The sequence below is a fragment of the Rhinatrema bivittatum genome, chromosome 12, assembly GCF_901001135.1.
Source record: "Rhinatrema bivittatum chromosome 12, aRhiBiv1.1, whole genome shotgun sequence".
Classification (NCBI taxonomy): domain Eukaryota; kingdom Metazoa; phylum Chordata; class Amphibia; order Gymnophiona; family Rhinatrematidae; genus Rhinatrema; species Rhinatrema bivittatum.
This window is the reverse complement of record NC_042626.1, coordinates 4722252-4747055: the sequence shown is the minus strand read 5'-3', so window position 1 is coordinate 4747055 and position 24804 is coordinate 4722252. Positions and strand designations below refer to the sequence as shown.

The 24804-nt window shown below is 47.9% G+C and overlaps 1 protein-coding gene across 1 annotated transcript; it reads left to right on the top strand.

The window, feature by feature from the left end:
- Positions 1-21250: 21250 nt before the first annotated feature.
- On the top strand, positions 21251-23345 carry LOC115074238 (vasopressin V1b receptor-like). Its single transcript, XM_029573533.1, has 2 exons — positions 21251-22151; positions 22993-23345. Exons 1-2 carry the CDS (start codon positions 21251-21253, stop codon positions 23289-23291), a joined length of 1200 nt encoding a protein of 399 aa, XP_029429393.1. The 3' UTR covers positions 23292-23345.
- The last annotated feature ends 1459 nt before the right edge of the window (positions 23346-24804 follow it).

Below are 24804 nucleotides of genomic sequence, written 5' to 3'. Positions count from 1 at the left end.
ATCCTGTCTCTTCACCCTCGCCTCCCCTTTGTCACATGATTTCCCCATCCCCCGATTATATTTTGCCCCATAGCCTTCTCAGCCCTTTCTCTTATGGTTCCTCCAAAACCTGAATAATTTCCTTCCACTCCTTCATCTTTTTTTATATTTCCCCTACATTTTGCTATTAATGTTTCCAATGCCATGAAGAATTGCCTCCTGTCTAGCAGGACACCTCCAGCGTCCTGGGCCCATCGTAATCCTCACCATACCTTTGATATATTCTTTGACACTGGTCCACAAACCCTGAATAACGGGCACATTGCAAGAATATGAGATGAGGCTCCCATTTTCCCCACAATCTCCAGCAACCTTCCGATACGGTTTCTAAACTGGAGTCAAATAAGCCCTCATTAGCCCTCTGTACTGCTGTTCTATTATATCTACTGAGCGAGAGCTTGTTCATATACCCTCAGTTATCTGATCCAATTCCTCTGCTTCCGTTCCTTTACCCATCTCCCCCAGATATCCAAATCAGGCGCTTCCACTGCCCGGTGCAGTTGTTTTGTAATGAACCTTTCTCCTCTGTGAATTGGTGTGCGTGAGCAGTCACTGGCAGTGAGGACTTTTTGGGTTTTTTACTTACAGGTCATACAGAGGAGGGCAGCACCTGCAGGAGCTTCCTTCCCAAAGCAGCGCCCACTGCATCTTGCCTGAGACTTGCACGGACTACAGGTCCTAGAAGGAGCTGTTTACCCCTGTCAGTGGCTGGACCCCATCTCAGCACCATGAGGCCAAGAACATGTCCTCTCCTCTCCGTGATGTTACCCAGAGACCTTGCAGAGAGCATCCTAAGAAGCGGGGTTAGTCGGCAGCCAATCTCATCTAATGCACTAGAGGTTTGAAGAACGCTGAGCTAAAGTATTGTTTTACAGCATTGCCCAGACCGTGAAACTCGGTGCGAGAGGACAAAACCAGTTCCCTAATCCTCATTCTGCCAGTCAGTCTGAGGAGACATCCTGTACAGGTTAATGCTAAAGGTAATCGTTGAGGCCGGGATCCTGTCTGATTACAGGCAGAAGGAAGCCTCTTAATGGGCTCCTGAGAGGGCCTGTGTGCAGACTCTTAGTATGTGGAAGTTTGGCATCCATAGCTAGGGATCACCCCCTCCCAAAATCCCAGCGAGCAACAGCAGTGCCCCTTTGAAGTGGCCGCTGGAGCAGGCTCCTCCTTGGCACAGTTGGTATTTGGTGCCTTCAAACTTTGGAATTGATGCTCTGCCTACACATTTCTGACTTTAGCACCAAAAGCAAGGTGGAAAGGAAGAGATCAGGAAGCAATTTACTGCTGCAATCATGGAGACCACGGGAAAAGTCACTTCTGCGCCGGCAGGTCATTTGCATACTAATCCTGGGCCCGGAGTTCTGCTTGGGAAAGGTACCGGTTAGAAGAGTTCTGGACTTTGTGTATCAGTCCCGGGTCCGGAGTTCTGCTTGGGAAAGGAACCGGTTAGAAGAGTTCTGGACTTTGTGTATCAGTCCCGGGTCCGGAGTTCTGCTTGGGAAAGGTACCTGTTAGAAGAGCTCTGGACTTTGTGTATCAGTCCCGGGTCTGGAGTTCTGCTTGGGAAAGGTACCGGTTAGAAGAGCTCTGGACTTTGTGTATCAGTCCCGGGTCTGGAGTTCTGCTTGGGAAAGGTACCGGTTAGAAGAGTTCTGGACTTTGCTGGAGGTGGTTCTGCCTTTGCTTTCCGCATGTTCAGTCAGAGGGAGGGGATGATCCCACTGCTTCCAAGATTTATGGGGCTTCCTAATACACTTTGTCTGGCAGTGATGGCTTTTACAATCTTTTGGGTTGCTGTAATGTTAATGTATTTCCCATTGCTATGAGGTAATGCATGTCCCTCTCCAGGCATTCGGCTCTCCCTTCTGATCTTTCTCATGAGCTGTACTTAAATGGAGGAAAACTGTCTGCCTGGCTGATTTCACCTCCAAGGTTTCATGGTTTCTGGGGTTTTGTTTTTTCACTTCAGAGTTAAAAAAAATAATGTGTCATTTGTACGCTTGCTGTGAACATCAAACAGCACTGGCAAAGGCTATAAACCTTTTATTTAGCTCACAGCTTTTCATAAGTAGCATAATGCAAGTTTTATTCAGATACTGTAGTATTTCCTTGTATCCAGAGAGTTTTTGGTGAAGTGACTTGCCCAAGATCACAAAAAAATATCATTGGGAGAAGCAGAATTTCCATCCTTAGCTTCCCTGGTTCTCAGCCTGCTGCTCTAACCACTGGACCACAGCTGCATTCTGCCTTGGGCTTGTACTGCATTTCATTACACAGATCTGGCAAATGTGCAACCTACTCTTCCACTCCCCATGTCCCCCCGTTCCTCTGCCAGTACTGAGACCTGCCCCCACTCCCCATGCACACACACAGCCCTGCTAATGCACCTCTCACCTGCCGTGCACTGGCCCTGCTAATGCACCTCTCACCTGCCGTGCACTGGCCCTGCTAATGCACCTCTCACCTGCCGTGCACTGGCCCTGCTAATGCACCTCTCACCTGCCGTGCACTGGCCCTGCTAATGCACCTCTCACCTGCCGTGCACTGGCCCTGCTAATGCACCTCTCACCTGCCGTGCAGTGGCCCTGCTAATGCACCTCTCACCTGCCGTGCACTGACCCTGCTAATGCACCTCTCACCTGCCGTGCACTGGCCCTGCTAATGCACCTCTCACCTGCCGTGTACTGGCCCTGCTAATGCACCTCTCACCCGCCGTGCACTGGCCCTGCTAATGCACCTCTCACCCGCCGTGCACTGGCCCTGCTAATGCACCTCTCACCCGCCGTGCACTGGCCCTGCTAATGCACCTCTCACCCGCCGTGCACTGGCCCTGCTAATGCACCTCTCACCTGCCGTGCACTGGCCCTGCTAATGCACCTCTCACCTGCCGTGCAGTGGCCCTGCTAATGCACCTCTCACCTGCCGTGCAGTGGCCCTGCTAATGCACCTCTCACCCGCCGTGCAGTGGCCCTGCTGGTCCAGCAACGAGGATCCCCCTCCCCCCACACATGGCGCACAGCTCTGTCCTGCCGTACTCCTGCTATTCCAGGACTGAGACCTCCATGCACACTGCTACAAATGTTCTTCCTTTTGGTTATGATCAAGAATTTAGGGAGGGGAGGATAAAGGGGTGCAGAGGCACAACCAATCTATTTATAGAAACACAGAAAATGTTAGTCTGCAGTTTTCTGCCTCTCTATGGTGACATCAGTAATCCAAAAAATTGATTTGCATGCTTAATGGCAGTCAATAACGTGAGAGAAATCCAGATAGAGAGAAACCGCAGCAGTCTGTATTAATAGCAATAAAAAAACTATTTGGTGTTTCTGCCAGCACCACAGGATGAGATAGGGCAGAGCAGCAGCAGCTCTGGTTTTATATCCCTGCTCTGAGGCCAGAGAGGGAGCTGCAGCTGTAACCTGCCCCTCTGTTCACTGCTACTGGTGCAGCCTGGGAAACCCCTGGACCATGTCCATCTCTGGCAAGGGCCTGCCTTGTATCAGAGCTCAGGGACAGGCAGAGGGCCTGGGAGTAGGGGTTTCTGCAGCAGAGCAATCCCAGCTGTTTTGGGTGCCTTCAGAATTTGGCACTGTAACCACTGCCTGCTCTGCCTGTGCTGAATGTATAGGGAGGATCTCTCAGTGCCAGGACGGGTCCTGCCTTCAGCAGCTGAATGAGTGATGGCTTAGGCCTTGGCAGCCTCTCATTAAGCGCCATTTCACTGGCAGCTTTTCGGACCAGTGCCGGACCCTTCACATGGATGAAGTTAAGGCAGAGCTGGCAGCTACAGCAGTCCATTCCCAGCCAGGGCAGTGTCTGATGTCTGTACCAGTCAGACACAGGTCTGTCCCCCACCCACGTATTAACTGAGCAAGGAAAGAGGGAAGAAAGGAGGCAACTCTTCTGCTTTATCTCTAAGTAAAGAAATCAGGTTTTATCTGTAACACCTAAATGTACCGCAAAGTACACACAGGCTGCAGACGCCCCTTCGTTGACCTGGGGAGAGACTGGATCTCCACAGCTAAGTCCCCTCCCAGAGAAAGCAGCAATGCCCACCTGCACTCGCCTAACGCCAAGCGGCTTTCCAGAGAGAAGGTACCCGAATGCATCTCTGGGGTGCCTGATCTAGAGCAGTTTCCCAGACAGGAGAAGGACTGATCTGAACTTGCACAGCCTTGTCCAGGATCCAACATTCATTGCCTCCGCTTGGTTCTGGATTGAAATATTCAGCAAGGAGAAGCATCTCTTGTTCCAAGTCAAATTGTGCTAGAAGGCGAGGGCTCGTCCACCCTGTCCACAGTGGGACGGTTTGATTACATGAGCTGTGGAGCAGCCTCCTGCAGCCCACCCATGGGCACCCCTTCTTCCAAATATTTCACAGTTCAGCCCCTGATCCCGCTGGGCCTTGCCCCCAGTCCTGCCACCGTAGTGCCTGCTAGGAGCAGTGCTGGAGAAGTTTGCCTTTGTGAGTTTTGGCTGGTAGCCAAGGGGCTAGGAGAATGCCCTGGAGTAACTGGGAGGAGGTAGAAACCAGGAGAGAGGGCAGTCTGGGCAGGCAGATGTTGCCAGCTTCCATGAATCTCTCGATGCTGAGCATTTATTTATTTATTTAGAGATTTATTTAGAGATTTTTATATACCGCAGTACGTAAGGATATACATCACCGTGGTTTACATTTAACAATAACTTAGCAACAGGCTTTACAATTGACATTATTAATAAGTATTAATTAGAATTAATTACAGATAACAGGATTGATGGAAAAACAGGCTGTACAGACCATGGACCATCCATTAGTGTTTAACATACAAAAATAAACTTAGGAAAAAGCCGGAGCGAGGTTCCTGGAGTTAGGAGGGAGATTTTCTGCAGCGTCTTGAGTTAGTTATTATTTGCATTTATTTAACCACGCAAGGCAGGGTAGAACTAATGGGGAATTAGTAGCTGCTTGATACAGAGTAAGGGGCACAGCAATGCAATGAACTTTAAATCATTATTAATGCGACTAATTTTGCAGACACAAACTAAGCTGAAATAAATAGAGTTAGAGAGAAGAACCTTAGACTTTGTCTGCCCAGCAAAATTCATGCAAATCAAAATCCATTTCAGTGAGGTTTAGCGCCCGCCCTTTCCTTCCCACCACACATTCCAAAATGCTCCCCAAAACAGGATTTGAAAGATGCCCCTGCCCCATAAACCACAGCTCTGAGATCACAGCCACTCCTTCTTACAGGTTTCCGACTCCTGCCAACCTCTCTGTTACCTTGTGCCCAGCGCATGTGCAAGTATTTATTGCAGTCATTGCAAAGGCAACTATCAGCCCAGTGGCTATGGCTTAGCTTAGCAGTGCTCAGTGGGTCAGCCGGCGGGCCTGGCACCTGGGCTTCTGGCTGCCTGCTCAACATGTAGCGTCAGCGCCACCTGCTGTTAGAAACACATACTACAGTCAGAGGCATTGATCAAGAAGAAACGTGCAACTATCTCATGCTCATACAGTCAGAGGTATTGATCAAGAAGAAATGTGCAACTATCTCATGCTCATACAGTCAGAGGCATTGAGCAAGAAGAAATGTGCAACTATCTCATGCTCATACAGTCAGAGGCATTGAGCAAGAAGAAATGTGCAACTATCTCATGTTCATACAGTCAGAGGCATTGATCAAGAAGAAATGTGCAACTATCTCATGTTCATACAGTCAGAGGCATTGATCAAGAAGAAATGTGCAACTATCTCATGTTCATACAGTCAGAGGCATTGATCAAGAAGAAATGTGCAGCTATCTCATGTTCATACAGTCAGAGGCATTGATCAAGAAGAAACGTGCAGCTATCTCATGCTCATACAGTCAGAGGTATTGATCAAGAAGAAACGTGCAACTATCTCATGCTCATACAGTCAGAGGCATTGAGCAAGAAGAAACGTGCAACTATCTCATGTTCATACAGTCAGAGGCATTGATCAAGAAGAAACGTGCAACTATCTCATGCTCATACAGTCAGAGGCATTGATCAAGAAGAAACGTGCAACTATCTCATGCTCATACAGTCAGAGGCATTGATCAAGAAGAAACGTGCAACTATCTCATGCTCATACAGTCAGAGGCATTGATCAAGAAGAAACGTGCAACTATCTCATGTTCATACAGTCAGAGGCATTGATCAAGAAGAAATGTACAACTATCTCATGTTCATACAGTCAGAGGCATTGATCAAGAAGAAATGTGCAACTATCTCATGCTCATACAGTCAGAGGCATTGATCAAGAAGAAATGTGCAGCTATCTCATGCTCATACAGTCAGAGGTATTGATCAAGAAGAAATGTGCAGCTATCTCATGCTCATACAGTCAGAGGCATTGATCAAGAAGAAATGTGCAGCTATCTCATGCTCATACAGTCAGAGGCATTGATCAAGAAGAAATGTGCAGCTATCTCATGCTCATACAGTCAGAGGTATTGATCAAGAAGAAATGTGCAACTATCTCATGCTCATACAGTCAGAGGCATTGATCAAGAAGAAACGTGCAACTATCTCATGCTCATACAGTCAGAGGCATTGATCAAGAAGAAACATGCAACTATCTCATGCTCATACAGTCAGAGGCATTGATCAAGAAGAAACGTGCAACTATCTCATGCTCATACAGTCAGAGGCATTGATCAAGAAGAAACATGCAGCTATCTCATGCTCATACTGTCAGAGGCATTGATCAAGAAGAAATGTGCAGCTATCTCATGCTCATACAGTCAGAGGCATTGATCAAGAAGAAATGTGCAACTATCTCATGTTCATACAGTCAGAGGCATTGATCAAGAAGAAATGTGCAACTATCTCATGCTCATACAGTCAGAGGCAATGATCAAGAAGAAATGTGCAACTATCTCATGCTCATACAGTCAGAGGCATTGATCAAGAAGAAATGTGCAGCTATCTCATGCTCATACAGTCAGAGGTATTGATCAAGAAGAAATGTGCAGCTATCTCATGCTCATACAGTCAGAGGTATTGATCAAGAAGAAATGTGCAGCTATCTCATGCTCATACAGTCAGAGGCATTGATCAAGAAGAAACATGCAACTATCTCATGCTCATACAGTCAGAGGTATTGATCAAGAAGAAACATGCAGCTATCTCATGCTCATACAGTCAGAGGCATTGATCAAGAAGAAATGTGCAACTATCTCATGCACATACAGTCAGAGGCATTGGTCAAGAAGAAATGTGCAGCTATCTCATGCACATGCATTGTTGATATCCTGGAAACCTGTCTGGCTTTTGGATGCCTGCGCCAGGTTTGGGAAGACCTCCATTAGACACCTTTCTTCCATGGGCCAGCACGGATTGTGCTGGGGGTGTATGTGGAACTCGGACAGTTTACAACGGAAATATTAGTTTAGTTAGTGATCACGTGGATGGAAAGAAGAGAGAGGACTAAGCATTCGCTTTGCACTGCCTGGGTATCTCAGCTCTGTGCTCAGTTTATTAGTTACAAAGCTGCATCTGGTGCCTTCCCACCCCAGTTTATGCCCCTCGAGAGTGTGAGAGCCACAATGGAATCAGTACAAGGAGTCCAGGGTGCTGTCAGGTGTCTCACGATGCAGGGAGCGCCAGACACCCACTAAGTGCACAAAAGAGGCAGGAGCTTGTGGGGTCTCCTAAATTAGTAAAGGGCGGAGGCTTGGTTATCTGCTCAGATCATAAAGTCATTTCCTTTGGGATTTTTCTGGGAAAGGAGGTTGGGAGGAGCGGCAGGATCAATTTGGAAAACTTTTACAATGAATGGAGAAGTTTGGATACAGGGAACGTTTGGTACATAACTGGAATCAGCAGTTAGGGTGTTTTTTAAATGAGAAGGAGCAGGAAGAGAGCGTGTCCTAGTGATTTGGAGAAGATTCGGGTAGAGGTGAGGAGGTTAGAAAGAAAGTGGATTCATTGAACTGGTAGAAGGTGGTGAGTGCCAGTTATGGCAAGATTCGTCAGTGTGAAAAAGGTTTCGGGGAAAGTTCCATTGAGCGAGCAGATAATAAGCCTCGAGAAATCTTTTGGATTTTGTAGGTGATGGTGGAGAAATCTTGCTCCACGAATGGCGAAGGATTTGTCCATTTCTGGCACCATAAGACTGAGGGCTATAAGAAGGAAGTAGCCGCTGCTCGTTCTCTATCTGTAGGGTCCCCGGAGGTGGCAGAACATTCAGTAGTTGATGTGGGAGGTCTGGATAATCTCGCTTTGGAAGATTTCATTCTCTGGGTTTGTCAGAATTACAAGAGACGTTGTCTTCATGTAATGGAACCGCTGTAGGTTTGATCCCTGCCCTTCATTCTACAAAGGGGGGTTCTGCAAATTGTTGAATCATCTTTGTTGTGGGGCTGTGTACCAGTGCTTATTTCTCCTCTCCTGAAGAAACCCTTTCTAGATCATGAGAAGCGGACTAGTCAGAGGCCAGTGGCTAATAGCCCTTTTCTGGCTAAAGCTGTGGAGAAGACAGTGTGCAAACAATTGACATCTTTTCTATAAGCGGTGTGGGGGTCGGTTATGGTCCGGAGACAGTAGCAGTACCTGTAAGTGACTTGTTGCAATGGACCAGGGATCAAGCTGAATCAGCTCCTTTGATCTTGCTGACCTGGTGGACCCTGCCTGCTGTTAGACTGAAGCGGATAAAATCATTTCTTTCTGAGGGTGAACGTCAGAGATGAATTTTCAGGGCCGTTCTCCATTCAGTCTGCTGTTCCACAGGGTTCCACATTGTCACCATCCTTTTTCGTTTTGTTTTTATACCTGTTGGGTAAATTGATTTGTTTGTTGGGATTTGACGTTCATATTTACATCGTGCACCCAGGCGATTTTACAAGAAACGCACACGCGTTCATTTGTGTTATAAAATAGGCTGACCGCGCGCCCATGTGCGCCCAATTTAAGTGGGTGTGGGCATGGGAGCCCAAATCCTGATCCTACTGCATAAATGGGGGAATTTTAAAGGGAGCGTGCGCCCAGGCTATGGTCAGTTTTACCAGTTCATTCACCAGTTTGCCCAGTTAACCAGCTAGGTCCTTCCAACCCCCTGCACACTCCCCACTTGGGCCAGACCTCAGATCTTGCCATTTTTTTATTTTTTTGAACTTATACCTGGTCCTAGCAGAAGTAAAGCTACGAGGGGCTGCACCTGGGCTTGCACCCAGGCAGGCGTGTGAACACATACGCAGTCATCTCTTGGCCCGCCCAGGACGCCCCTGTTGGAGAACATCCGAGATGTGCGTGCTCCGCCTTGGCTCAGTGCACACAAGCCTGACGAGTTTGCACATCCCCTAATTAATGCGCACATCTGGGAGTGGCCAGCCTTCTACTGACCGAACGCTTCCGGCCATCTTTGCCCTGCCCTTACTGAATGAAAGCTCATTTTATTGAATTAATTAAGAGGCTCCTCTCCCACTGGATCACAAGTTCTCAGGGGTTAACAACAATGCAGACACAAAACCTCCCAAAGTCCTCATCTCGGTCCTTTAAAGCCTTCCACTTATTCAGGGCCAAGGTTTAAAGAAAGTGAAGAGGTCAAGGGTCTCCAGAGAATCTTTCTCTCGACTGCCAAGAAGCAGAAGTCATGTCCAGGAGATGGGAATTTCAGGCCTGTGTCTCACCCGATGAGAAATGCTGCGAGAACATTTTGTAAGGAAAGAGATTCATGCACGAAGCACACGGCGCAGCCAGGCAGGATATTACTCTGCCATCTACGCCTCCTGCACTGCCACCCTCCGCCTGCCCTGCTTTAATTAGGGCTGGGATAGTTGAGGTAAAGATGTTTCCTTCCTCGTTGCGTCTTCCAGCCTGAAAGCAGGAGCAGCTCAGGGGATGGTGACAAATGGGCGCGTTTTCCTGACTCCACCGTGGCGTGGGTGACCATGGACGCTTGCAGCGTTTCAGCCAGGAATCGGGGCCCGTTCTCAGCAAAGGTCTGCAGGATGAGCGTCGCAGGCCGGCCTTCCCATGGGAGATCGGAACAGGGTCCAGAAAGCAAGAGGACAAAACCAGCTGCTAACCCCACCATGCACTGATTTATTTATTTCACAGACTTATATTCCACAGTCTCAGTAAAATCGAGTCACAGAAGGACCTCCCTAAACATCTTAGACAGTGATTTCTTACTTTCCTCTGTGTTCACCTGAGACTTCCGTGAGGGTGAACGCCATTGCCAGGGTCAAAGCCAATGTTGTATTTTTAACAAAATAATTTTTATTGATAAAAGAATAAAGTTTATAAGAGAGATCATCAACGTAGCATTGGATACAGTGCAGTTAGCAATTAGATGACCGGCAGATTACATGAAGCATTTCCATAATTAAATGGTTGAAGCTCCAAGTAGCCTTCAGTATCTCAGAATCAGATATTCCAGATCTGTTTTGTCTGCAGGTTAGAGAAAGCATTCACACAATGTACATTAACAGCATAGCATGGTAATACAGACAGGGTGTGGCCACCATAAGGCTGTTGGTACCAGCTCACTTTTTATTTATGTAAATGTTTTATATACCATCATTCCATGTCAGAATCACTAGATCATTAAAACATATAAAATATAATGTGTATAACAAGGTGGATAAACATTCAAAGAGACAGAGGAAATACAATGGTAGAAGACGAGGCTGGATCATAGGGGTTATTGTACAATAAATATATGGATATCTGATTCATGGGGAAGTGGGCGTTTCTATCAAGTGCCAGGTTTTTAAGACAGTTTTGAAGATCTTCTGGCAGGGAATTCCAAAGTTTAGGGCAGCAATTGCAATCATTCTATAGTTAGCATTAGATGAGAGTCTCTTAAGTGTGGGATTTGGAGGAGGCCTTTATTCTGTGATCTGAGGGTTCGCAGTGGGTTGTGAGGTTTAAATGTTATTCCCAGCAGATCACTGTTGTTCGGTTAATGTTGTTGCACATTAATGTTAGAACTTTTATAATGAATTCTTGACTGTATAGGAAGCCAATGCAGAGCCATCAGTATTGGGGTGATTTGGTCCAGACAATAGTCTAGCTGCGACATTTTGCAGACGTGACATGCAGGAAGACCTAGAAGTAAGGAATTACAGTAATGAAGGTTTGAGAAAATGTTCTGAAATCTGTTGTGCTTAGCACAGGTTTTAATCGTCTCAAACTCCGCAGCTTGTGAAACCGGATCTCATCAGTTTGCTTATGTGGGCTTTCATTGTTAAACTTTCATCGATTTGGACCCCTAGGTCTCTCACTTGGAGGTAGATCTTTAAACAATACGCGATCGCGTACTTTTGTTGGCGCACCAGGCGCAAACAAAAAAACGCTGGATTTTATAAGATACGCGTGTAGCCGCGCGTATCCTATAAAATCCGGGATCGGCGTGCGCAAGGCTGCCGATTTTGGGCAGCCTGCGCGCGCCGAGCTGCACAACCTACCTCCGTTCCCTCCGAGGCCGCTCCAAAATCGGAGCGGCCTCGGAGGGAACTTTCTTTTCGCCTGCCCTCCCCTTCCCCTCCCTTCCCCTGCCGCCCCCCCCCCCCCACTCCCGGCCCTATCTAAACCCCCCCTTACCTTTATTTCGTGATTTACGCCTGCCCAAAGCAGACGTAAATCAACGCGCGCCAGCGGACTGCTGGCGCGCCATCATCCGACCTGGGGGCTGGTCCGGAGGCCTCGACCACGCCCCCGGGCCTGCATCACGCCCCTGGCCCCGCCCCTGAAATGCCGCATCCCGCCCCCGAAACAGCACGTCATTAGGCCCCGCCCCCGACACGCCCTCAACACGCCCCTTTTCAAAAACCCCGGGACTTATGCGAGTCCCGGGGCTCTGTGCGCGCCGGCAGCCTATGCAAAATAGGCGCGCCGGCACGGGAGGGCCCTGCTCGCGTAAATCCAGCCGGATTTACGCGAGCAGGGGGTTTAAAATCCGCCCCTCGGGTTGCAGGGGTTCTATCCCTGGGAGTACAGTTTTTTGTGGGTTGCGGCTTAACCAAATTATTTCAGTTTTATGAGGGTTCATTGAGAGTTTCCACTGAGCTAGTTTTTCTTTTCTTTTAATCATATATTCAGAAATTAGAGATGCTGTAAGTGCAAATGATTTTGTTAGAGGGATATAGAATTGCAGGTCATCTGCATACAGGAAGACGTTTAAACCCAGGTCATTTAGTAATTTGTGTAGATATTAAATAAATGTTGCTGATAGGGCTGATCCTCCTGGGACGCCAGTTGTGCATTGGAAGGTGTCAGACAAGTAATTGTCAAGTTTTACTTGGAATGATCTGTCAGCGAGGAAAGAGGAGAACCATTTTAGCACATTTCTCTCAATCCTGGACGTGCAGGGACCCACAATGTTCCCTCTCATCTGACAGGTATCTGCAAAGCTTTCTGCTTTGTTAGAAGCTCAGTGGCTCATTCCCTGCTCACCAGGTGAAATCCTCGAATTAAGCCCTTGGATGTAACTGAATACCTGGAGGATTGGTGGGAACAGCAGACGGGAAATGCACAGCCAATGACCCCATTCAGAAGAGAGCTGGGAGCTGTGAGATCAGAAATCGGACAGCGTGCACATTTCTTTTCTAGTTGAAGGCAAACTCATGTATTGCATTTGCAAACTTAAAAGATCAGAGTCTCAGTACAGCCACATTTCACAGGGGTGCTGGGAATCTAAAACAGCAGTATTTGGCTGGAATCAAGCAGATGTCAGTGTCATTAGTGGCTGGTCAGTTACCACTAGGGGAAGCTGCACGTCAGTGCAGATGGTGCTGTACAGTACAGCGCTCTGACCCTTAACGGAGAAGCACCATCACCTCCAGGTGAAATCAGTCACCTGCCCTGGAGAAGGCAAGACTAGCAGAACCAGGTCTTTGAACGCAGCATTTTCCTGTTAATATTTAGTGGAGAGAGAGCAAGTTTGTTTTTTTTAGTGCAGTGTCCATACAGTTCACTGTGAGGAAGCCGGGCTGCTGTCCCATAAGATAAGGCCGGAGTGAGGCACCTGTGACACTGCTGCACGACTGCTGTGCATAGGGCTGGCTTCTCCTCGAGGGCGCCACCTTCTGGGCGCAGAGGGAATAGCAAGCTTCAGCTTGCTCACAGTGCGGCCTCTCCTGTGATTTCCGGGCCTGACCATAGGGCTCCTGTCCCTCTTATTCTTGAGAAGTTGTACATTTTGCTCCTGGAATGGCATTGATCTTCAAAGCAATTAATGGCTCTGCTGCACCTCGTTTCAATCCAGTATTAAAGATGTATCCCCCTAACTGAGATCCTCTTCCCAGGTTGTGCATCCCTACTGAGATCTCTGCCCTGCCCTGCTGGAAAAAGCTAAACCGGCTCGCAGGCATTGATATCCATGTGCGAGACAGCTGGCTTTGGGACCCTCGTCATCATCCAGACACTTTATTGTATTGTATTACATTGCCTTTGATTTCTGGGTGTAAGGATGCAAACCCCTGAGAGCAGGCGACCATGTGGATTATGCATGTTTAAAATAAATAAGTTAAAAAACCTGATCAAGTGTGAGCAGTTGACAGCTCTTGGGGAATGAAGAGGTGAGACATGGCAGTGGCCTAAGGTTTCAGGGCCCAGCCACTGCCACCCTTTCTGCTGCTTTATTCCTTGGGCTCTGCATCCCAGCAAGACTTCAGCAGCAGCAGCAGCTTTAAAGCCGAAGTCATCAATCCAGTCCCCAACGCAGGGACTTTAGTCTTGGCTCTCTGTGCCCGATGATTACAACCAAAATTGTCCATTACTTAAAAAAGGCAAAAAGCCCCAGAGAGAAGATTAAAGACACTGGAAATGGTGCCTGTTATTTATTCCGCTTTGTAATCCCTGCGATGATTGCTATTGAATTCTCAGAAGATTTATTTTATTTTTATTAGTTCTTGTAGTCTGGAGGAGCATTTGTGACCAAAGATGAGGGCTAGTGTGGCTCCAGCACCCAGAACTGGCACAAAGCAATAGGGAAAGCAACCGAACATTGAAAGCAGGGGTGGCCAACTCCGCTCCTCAGAAGCCACAAACAGGTCTGCATTTCCAGATTTCCATAATGAATATGCATGAGGTATATTTGCATACAATGGAGGCAGTGAACGCAGCTCTATCCCAGACATATGTATAGTGGATATCCTGAAAAGCAGACCTGTGGGTGAAAGGACCCTCGCTTGTCCATCTCATGACGGTGGATCACTTCAGGGATCCAGAACAGCTGGTGAACATCCCCAAAGCAGCAGCTCTCAGCCCAGTCGGGTTACACTGCAGGCAGTGTGGATATCCTGAAAACCTGACTGGCTGGGTGAGCCCTGAGGACTGGGATGAGATTTGAGTTCCCTCCCTCCCTCCCTCCCTCTCACGTGACTCTTCATGCCTCTGCCAGTTTACGATGGTTGCAAAACCCAGCCTGGGTCTCCTGATCCCTAGTTCCAGTTTAGTTAAGAAATGGGCAGTCAGAGAGTGCCTTACAATGAGGGCTGCCAAAAAGCTTCAGGCCACTGGGGACAGGTGGGACCAGCCCTGGCTTTACCCCTTGCATTGCACTTCTCGGTTCCTGCTTTTCGTAGAGAAGTTGGAGCCGATGGGGTAAAACCCTGCGCTGGCTGAGGCTGTCCCTGCTGCTCTGGAGTTCGGGGGCAGCCCGACTTTATTTATTTTATGTATTTATAAGCATCTGATATTCCGCCAGTTCCTAAGTAAATAATGCATTGCAAGGAACGAGATGGGGGACGGGACATTGGATCGCGTATTTGGGATTTCTGTGGTGCCTTACAAGGGGCTTCCCCATAAAATGTTTGGGGACAGAGCCAAAGGTCTAAACAGGTTTACAGCCTGGAGGAAAGGTGAGCTAGGGGAGATGTGAGCGAGAGGTTAAATCCCTCCAGAAGGTCAGCCTCTTTCAGTGGAAAGGAGACTCTGGGTCATGCCTTGAGGCTGAAGGGGCAGACTCGGGATCAATCTAAGGAAATATTTCTTTGCGGAGAGGGTGGTGAATGCACGGAGCAGCCAGGACAGGATCCGAACTGAAGAAAGCCTGGGAGAAGCGCAGGGGCCGGTCAGCGACTGCTGCCACCAGACTGGGCTGATTTCCCTTTGTGGCTGCCCCAGGGGCTCGGGCTGCACTCTGTCCATTCCCTTACCCCACCTCCCAATCTGAGGTTCTTGCATATAAAACGATAGCGATACAGCTGACAAGGAGGTGATGAGACTGGACGGGCACATTATTCATGCAGCCCGGATCCTTCTAGCTGCCACTATGATCGCCCTCCAGGGAAGATGATTGTTCCATGCAAACTGAGAAAAGGTACTAAGATGGTCCCATGACTCACGTGTTGCAGGTCACCCTGCACGGGCCCGAACGCTCGTGATGCTCCAGCAATATTTCTGGGGGCCCCAGATGCAAAGGGATGTTCGAGCCTATGTGAACTCTTGTCCCACCTGCTCTCAGCAGAAACCCTTGTCTGGACGACCCTAGGGTCTGTTACATCCGTTGCCAGCTCCCAGGGAACCCTGGACCCACTTGTCCACTGATTTTGTAGTGGACCTCCCTCTCTCAAACGACTGCACAATCCTTTGGGTTGTCATCGGCCGTTTTTCAAGGCCGGCTCATTTCATTCCCACGGCCCCGGATCTGGCCCCACTATTCACGCATCACATCGTCTGCCTGCACGGCTCTGACTGTGGGGCCCAGTTTACGGCCAAGTACTGCCATCTCTTTAGATTATACAAAAAGTACCACTCCCACGCTAATACCCAGTCCGAATGGACCATCCGCCCGCTGAAAAGTTTCCTCAGGGCCTATGCAAATGACCGACAAAATGACTGGCTCTCCCTCCTGCCGTGGATGGAGTTTTCCCACAGCTCCCATTTCAGCACCACCACTGGGGCGTCCCCTTTCAGACTGGACATGGGAGATAACCGTCACTTCCATTCCCTATCCTGCTGCCTGATCCCTTGTCTGCAGCCCAGGTGAGAGCCCAGGAGCTTCAGGAATTCTGGGTGGGTACCCAAGAAATGCTCCAAAAGGCAGCCGAAAAGGCCAGAAAGAGCTCGGATGCAACCATTGAGCAGTATTGGGTTGTTGGAATCAGTTCTATAGCTTCCGTTCTCCCTGCATCATTGCCCCCCAAATAAAGTATTGCTCATTCTTGCCTGGAATATGAGCAAACTGAGCTAAGTCCCAGTGCATTCTCTGTGTTTCCCTCCAGAGATCTTAGACTCTTGCTCCGACCAGCCATGGCTTTTCCTTGGTAAAACACTCAGAGACCTGCACTTAAACTACCACGGGCAGCAGCTTTCCCCCTGTAATCCGGCGCAGAAAGGCAGACTTGCTTTCAGCCTGGTTCTCAGTTCTGCTTTGTCCTTCACACTCACTTTCCTCTTACAACCTAAGAATCTGATGGACCACCTGCCTGCCAGCCAGCACCACCTCTGCCAAACTCGCACCATGCCCTGCTAGGAAAGGACCCTGCATTCAAAACAGGAACGATAAGGATTTGTTAATCAACTTTAACAAAGGATTTGTTAATCAACTTCTGTAAGAAATGAATCTTTGTAATCTTTCCTCGCTCCCAAACGTTTGCTTCCTTCCAGACTCCCCACAAGAACAAAAGCGCGATCCCTCCCTGGCATCTTCCCTGCAGTGCATTAATGTACAGAATAAATGTTTCATACCTGCTTAAATGAGGGCATAAACTCCATACGAGCTTATTATCAAAGAGCCCGGTTCATTTATTCAAAGAATGGCAGTGCATTTATGTAGAAATCATCCCCTTTTTAATATTCATAATGCACAGGATCTGATCAGTGTTGCAGCGCAGAGAGCAGGTTTTGTGCTGCTGATAACTCTTTGTTTACAGCATCCTGACAAAAGCGCACTCATGAATACATTCTTGTTGATTTTCATAGGTAGGTTTGTCTCTGGGGTTTCTTCTTCTGAGCTTTGTTCTGTTTTAGTGTTTGTGAAAATAACAACCTCAGTTACAATTGCTTTAGGTAAATTAATAGTAGATGCTTTAGAAGCTTTTATAATACTAGCAATACACCTCATGCCAGCACCCCCTGTTATTCCAGTACTGAGACCCTCACACACAGCTCTGCCAATGCTCCTCACTCCTGCCCTGCAGCACCCCCTGCTATTCCAGTACTGAGACCCTCACACACAGCTCTGCCAATGCACCTCACTCCTGCCCTGCAGCACCCCCTGCTATTCCAGTACAGCTCTGCCCATGCACCTCACTCCTGCCCTGCAGCACCCCCTGCTATTCCTGTACTGAGACCCTCACACACAGCTCTATCAATGCTCCTCACTCCTGCCCTGCAGCACCCCCTGCTATTCCAGTACTGAGACCCTCACACACAGCTCTGCCAATGTACCTCACTCCTGCCCTGCAGCACCTCCTGCTATTCCAGTACTGAGACACAGCTCTGCCCATGCACCTCACTCCTGCCCTGCAGCACCCCCTGCTATTCCAGTACTGAGACCCTCACACACAGCTCTGCCCATGCTCCTCACTCCTGCCCTGCAGCACCCCCTGCTATTCCAGTACTGAGACCCTCACACACAGCTCTGCGCATGCACCTCACTCCTGCCCTGCAGCACCCCCTGCTATTCCAGTACTGAGACCCTCACACACAGCTCTGTCCATGCACCTCACTCCTGCCCTGCAGCACCCCCTGCTATTCCATCCTTGAGACCCCCATCCCAAATAGTTTTGCAACTGGTATACCGAGATATTTTGAAAAAAACCTTGGCTAATGTTTACCTAAAAAGAACAAGAAAAGGATTCCCAGTCCTATACCTGCACTTCCCTTCATTGCCTCAAATTAAAATATGTCATTTGCACGGCAGAGAACTATATTAATATATATACTAGCAAAAATTGATGCATTGCTCAGGTAGTCCAGTCCATAACAGCTAAAAATGTTTAAATTTAACAGAAGTGAAAACAATAAACACTGTTTTATTTTAAGTAATTAACAGCAGTCATATAGAACTTAGGGAACCTGTCTTTAAACTACACTGATAGTATATTATTCATCTCTCATTGCCCAACTCTAGAAAGATCTAACTGGTAATTGTGATAGAAAAAGATTAAAAAGCATTAGTTCCAGTACAGATCCCTGGGGCACTATTTCTCATCCTCCATAGAGAGAACATAGCCATGGGTGGGCCTGGCCCACTCACTTAGAGCTCAGGCTCATGCATATCAGGGCTGCCTAACACCAGAAGAAGAAGCCATCACAGTCCCCATCCCGCGGCAGCCATGGACCCCATCTGATGGCAGCTGAAGGTCTGGCAGGACACTGAGTGTGCGTGTGTGAGTGTGCGTGTATGTGTGTATGAGTGTGCATGTATGTGTGAGTGTGCGTGTATGTGTGTGTATTTACACGCCTGTCCATGCACGCTTGAGAGTCAGGGCTTTGCAGATAGAGCATATTCTTTGCACAATCCACCTTCCACTGTTCAGGAAACCACCTGGTGAGCACAGGCAGACACAACAGTGTGACTGACACAAGTCTTTCAAAAACAGAGATTTTTTTTAGGGAGGGGTGGGAGATATTTAGTTTAGGAAAGAAAAGACTTCTGCATTGGTAGAAGGCTGTGCAATTTGCATTTCACAATTTATTTCTCATACACAAAACTCATTGTTTACAGAAACTATTAACTGAAACCTCCAGTGGATAATGTACATATTAACAAAAATTCCTCACAATACCCTTAACATATGTACAAATATAAAATGCACATGCACATATTATATGTACTGTATATATACAGTTCTGCTCATAAGTTTACACACCCCAGCAGAATTTGCAAGATGTGTAGCATTTTAAGAAAACATGAGTGTTCAGACAAAACACATCTGCTATTTTTTTATGTATTTCAAATTAAACTATTTTATGCATCACAGAATAGCACAATCATTAAACAAACCATAGCAATAAAGGAAATAATAAAAATGGTCCTGTGGAAAAGTTTACATACCTTTGAATGTTTGGGCTGATAATATCAACTCAAGCTGACCCATACAGGTTGAGAAGGCAGTGAAGGGTAGGCATCCACACTTCTGCCTTGTTTGTTTGTAATTGGTGTCTGTGTATAAACAGCCAATGAGTGTCTTAGCTCTTGAGAAACCCTCCTGCATTTCATCCAGTGCTGCAGTGAGTTTGGTGATTACTGAAGCATGGGAAAAGCAAAAGAACTGTCAGGATCTGTGAGCAAAAGTAGTTCAACTTTATAAATCAGGAAACAAATATTTAAAAAATCCAAAGATTTGAAAATGCCAATCATTGCTGTTCAAACTCTGATTAAGAAGTGGGAAATTATGGGCCAGACCGAGAAAAATTTCAGACACAACTATCAGGAAAATTTGTTGGGATGCAAAGAAAAACCCACAAGCAACTTCTACTGAAATACAGGCTTCTCTGAAACAAAGTGGTGTGGCAATAAGGTAGAGCCGCCAGAAAAAAGCCATTGCTGCACCAACGCCACAAAACACCCTGCTTACAATGCGCCAAACAGCAGCTAGAGAAGCCTCATCATTTCCGGAACAAAATAATTTGGAGTGATGAGATCAAAATTGAACTTTATGGTAGCAACCATAAACTCCGTGTTGGGAGAGGAGTCAACAAGGCCAATGAAGAAAAGCACACATCCCTCCCACGAAGCATGGAGGTGGTGAGCTACAGTGGCAGAGGGAACTTGTCAGATGAATGCAGCATCTTATCAGAAAACATTGGAGGAGAATCTGCATTCATCAGCCAGGAAGCTGCGCATGGGGCACACTTGGACTTTCCAACATGAGAATGTTCCGACCCTTTGGTGGCTGCAGCAGAAGAAAGTGAAGGGTCTGGCGTAGCCTTCAGTCTCCTGACTCAGCATCACTGAGCCACTGTGGGGAGACCTCGAACATGCAGGTCAAGCTACACAAGCAAAGAATTTACAGGATCTGAGGCTTTTTGTCAAGAGGAATGGGCAGCCCCTATGAGAAAATAAAGGACCTCATTCAGAAGTTGTAAAATGGGGGCAATACACGATATTAAGGACTAAGGGTATGCAAACTTTTCATTATTTCCCTTATTCTTATGGTTTAATGATTGTGCAATTCTGTGATGCATAATAGTTGAATCTGAAACACATTAAAAATAGCAGGCGTGTTTTGTCTGATCACTCATGCTTCTTAAGATGCTACACAGCTTGCAAATTCTGCCAGGGCTCTGTAAACTTATGAGCAGATCTGAATATGAAAAATAATTTCTAGTGAGAAAGAACCTGGGAACATAAACTGCAGGGATTCTCCATAACTTGGGTCTTACAGTTCCACATATTAAATATTTTTTTCCATAACGGGAGAAAACTGTTAATGCATCAGCTGGATAGGGAGCTCCATTTTCAACTTTTATTTTACTTTTCCCCAGGAAGGTCTCGGTGTTTATTACTACAAGAACGAAAATGATCAACAAGAAGTCATTTTTCCACTGGTTTCTCCCGTTTTTGTTCTTGTGATAATAAACACAAATTAATCATCCCCAGGAAAAATTGAAAACAAAGGACCCTATAGATGAGGTAAACTACAACACTGCCAGCATTCAAAAAGGAATATTTAAATTCTGGTGTCCCCTCTATAACATTAGAGGTAACAGAAACACTCAGAACCTATCTCACAAAGCTACCCTATCAAAACAGCTGTAACTACCAGCAGCAACCCTACCTACCTAATGGGCCCTAGAACCCCAATGCATCTCCTTCTGAGAAAACTGGAGAAAGAGCCCCAGAAAACCATATGCAAGCAGAATACTGCAGCACAGTGGCAGGCACAGAATAAGCCACCCAAAATTAGAACCAGAAAAATGAGCTGGAAAGCGCAAAATGCATGCAGTGCAACCCGAAAGAGAAAGAGGCTGCGTTTCCTCCGAGAACGGAGGAGAAGTGCCGAGGAAGCCGGGAAAGTTTCCGAGAGAGACGGTGGGCGGGAGAAGCCCTGGCAAGCACTGATGGATGAAGCAACCAACCAGCTCCCAGGGCTCAGCTCCCCCCTTATAAAGCTGCACCGAGGAGGAGGGGAATCGTCCTCAGTTCTGGCTTAGCAGGGCACTCAGGGTTGGGGAAAGCAAACGCTCCCGTCTCGGTGTGGGAAGCAGCGATCGGATTCAGCCTCGACCTACAAAGGAGCAACAGCTCGAGGCCACTTCTTAGCTCCAAGCATATCTAACCCTGTCGCAAGAGAGCCTGGGGACCATGGGGACCCCAGTGCCAAACCTCACCTTCCAGAGCGTGCCTGAAACCAGTAGGAACCAGTCGTCCCAGAACCCAGGTGACCCTCGGGATGAAGAGCTGGCCAAGGCGGAGGTCGCAGTCCTGGCCACCATCCTGGCAGTGACCACAGTGGGCAACCTGGGGGTCCTCCGAGTCATGCACAGGCTGGGGAAGAAAATGACGCGGATGCACCTGTTCATCCTGCACCTGGCCGTGACAGACCTCGGGGTGGCCGTCTTCCAGGTCCTCCCCCAGCTGATCTGGGACATCACTTTCCGATTTGTGGGCTCCGACTTCCTCTGCAGGGCAGTCAAATACCTGCAGGTGCTGAGCATGTTCGCCTCCACCTACATGCTGGTGGTGATGAGCGTGGACCGCTACCTGGCCGTGTGCCACCCTCTGAGGACCCTCCAGCAGCCCAGCAGGCAGGCCCACCTCATGATCGCAGGCACCTGGCTCCTCAGCGGCCTCCTCAGCACGCCCCAGGTCTTTATCTTTTCCTTGAGAGAAGTCAGCAAAGGCTCTGGGGTCACCGACTGCTGGGCCGATTTCAGGTTTCCCTGGGGAGCCAGGGCCTACATCACCTGGACCACCTTCTCCATCTTCATCATCCCCGTCGCCACCCTCCTGGCTTGCTATAGCCTGATCTGCTGGGAGATCTGCAGGAACCTGAAAGGCAAGACCCAGGCTTGTGGGGCTGAGAAGGGGAGCCAAAGTAGCCAGGCACTGCCTTCCAGGGTCAGCAGTGTCAGGACCATCTCCAGGGCCAAGATCCGGACGGCGAAGATGACCTTTGTCATTGTCCTGGCCTACATCCTGTGCTGGTCGCCCTTCTTCTGCGTCCAGATGTGGTCGGTCTGGGATGAGAAGGCGCCCAATGAAGGTAAGACTGGCACGAGTGACCCTGCTGTCCGCTTCCCACAACCCCGGGTGCGTTTACATTGAATAAGGAGCACAGCTCTCGCTCCGGGCACGGCGAGGAGAACCAGCACTAGGGCAGCTCCTTGTGGTCCGGGAAGTCTTTGCTTTCTGATACGGCTGTTTCTCGGTGCCAGTAATTTATGCAAGAAAACAGATGGGAAACTGGGGACAAACTGGTCCCAGCATCCCGGGGCACCCCGGGGATCTCTGGAGTCAGGGGTAATTAAAGCAGCAGGACCAGAGAGCAGCACCTCGTGCTGGTGCCGGCGGGAGCTCCATTCTGCATTCAGCTCATCCTCAAGCAGTGCAGTTACCCCGAAGCAAGCATGGTCCTTTGTCTTTTAAAAGAAAACTTGCAGGTTCAGATCTGTTCATTTCCTCTCGTTTCCCAGGTGATTTGATTATAGATGGGAAGAGATAGAAATGGATGCATTGCACAGCAGAGGTGTCAGTCAGATATTACCCTGCCGTGCAGTCTTGTCGGGAGGATCTGGCTAGGGGGGGCCTTGCTGCGTTTACAAGAAACATTACAGGCATGAAATCTGCAGAGAGAGAGAGAGAGAGGTGAACTCCCTCTCTCTCTCTTTTCTTGGTTATTATTTTCTCGACGGGCAAGTAATCCATGGCATGAAATCAGTCAGGTCTGCTTAGCGAACATTATATAAATATCTATAACATTTTAAAGAGAAATCAGCTCCTCCTCTGAGCAGGAGAGAAATGGTTGGGTAAAGCTTCTGCCCTCACTTGCCAGGCAGACTGTGAGCTGACTTTCTGTAAAAGGTGCTATCTTCTTCTCTCTCCAGAGTCCTCGGACACTGCCTTCACCATCACCATGCTGCTGGCCAGTTTAAGCAGCTGCTGCAACCCCTGGATTTACCTGCTCTTCAATGGACACCTCCTGCAGGGCAGTCTGAGGCACCTTCCCTGCTGCCGGACCTTCCAGTCCAAGCTGAAGAGGCAGGGCTCCAACGGGAGCCTGTCCAGCCGCAGGAACACCATCCTGACCCACCTCCCACACCGGCCCATCACCAGCCAGGAGCCCGAAAGAAAGACGGAAAGCCCCCCTTACGACGACCCCATTACCGAGTCAGGGCTTCTTTAATGGGGCTGCCCAGGCTGCATCTCCCAGACACGAGGCAATCGCCAGGAGGACCCAGAACTTCATCATTTCTGACCCAAGGTTTGATCCCTAAACCCTGACTCTCTGCTCCAGTCCCTGTCGTGTCTCCCTTTCATTGCTTGTCTGCACACAAAAAAAAAAACCCCAAACCTAGGACACTCCGGCCATTTCTGCATCCCTCTCTTTCTAAGAATGTGCTCCCTGCTGATAGAGAGGCCGGCTTGGAGATGCCACATACTCTAATGAGAACATAAGAACATGCCATACTGGGTCAGACCGAGGGTCCATCAAGCCCAGCATCCTGTATCCAACAGTGGCCAATCCAAGTCACAAGTACCTGGCAAGTACCCAAACATTAAATAGATCTCAAGCTACCATTGCTTATTAATTAATAGCAGTTTATGGATTTTTCCTCTAGGAACTTATCCAAACCTTTTTTAAACCCCCTTACACTAACTGCAGTAACCACATCCTCTGGCAATGAATTCCAGAGCTTAACTATGCGATGAGTGAAAAAGAATTTTCTTTGATTTATTTTAAATGAGCTACTTGCTAACTTCATGGAGTGCTGAGAGATCAAATAACCAATTTACATTAACCAAGTCCTTTCATGATTTTATAGACCCCTATCATATCCCCCCTCAGCCGTCTCTTCTCCAAACTGAGCAGCCCTAACCTCTTCAGCCTTTCCTCATAGGGGAGCTGTTCCATCCCCTTTATCATTTTGGTTGCCCTTCTCTGTACCTTCTCCATCACAATTATATCTTTTTTGAGATGCGGCGACCAGAATTGTACACAGTATTCAAGGTGGGGTCTCACCATGGAGCGATACAGAGGCATTATGACATTTTCCGTTCTATTAACCATTCCCTTCCTAATAATTCCTAACATTCTGTTTGCTTTTTTGACTGCTGCAGCACACTGAGCCGACAATTTTAAAGTATTATCCACTATGATGCCTAGATCTTTTTCCTGGGTGGTAGCTCCTAATATGGAACCTAACATCGTGTAACTACAGCAAGGGTTATTTTTCCCTATATGCTCACCTTGCACTTGTCCACATTAAATTCATTTTATGTCATCTGCAAATTTGATCACCTCACTTGTACCCTTTTCCAAATCATTTATAAATATATTAAAAAGCACTGGTCCAAGTACAGATCCCTGTTTACCTTTTTTCCACTGTGAAAACAGACCATTTAATCCTACTCTCTGTTTCCTGTTTTTTTTTTTAACCAGTTTGCAATCCACGAAAGGACATCACCTCCTATCCCATGACTTCTTGGTTTTCTTAGAAGCCTCTCGTGTGGGACTTTGTCGAACACCTTCTGAAAATCACAGGTTCTCCAGAGCTCTCCAGCTGTTCACAATGACCCAGACATGACAGCAAGCCAGGTGGCATTTCCACATCTACCTGAAAGCTGAGAAGTTCATGAGTGGCTCTGGCTGACACCCCAGGACCACTCTATTAAAAACGCTTTTATTAGGATCCCCC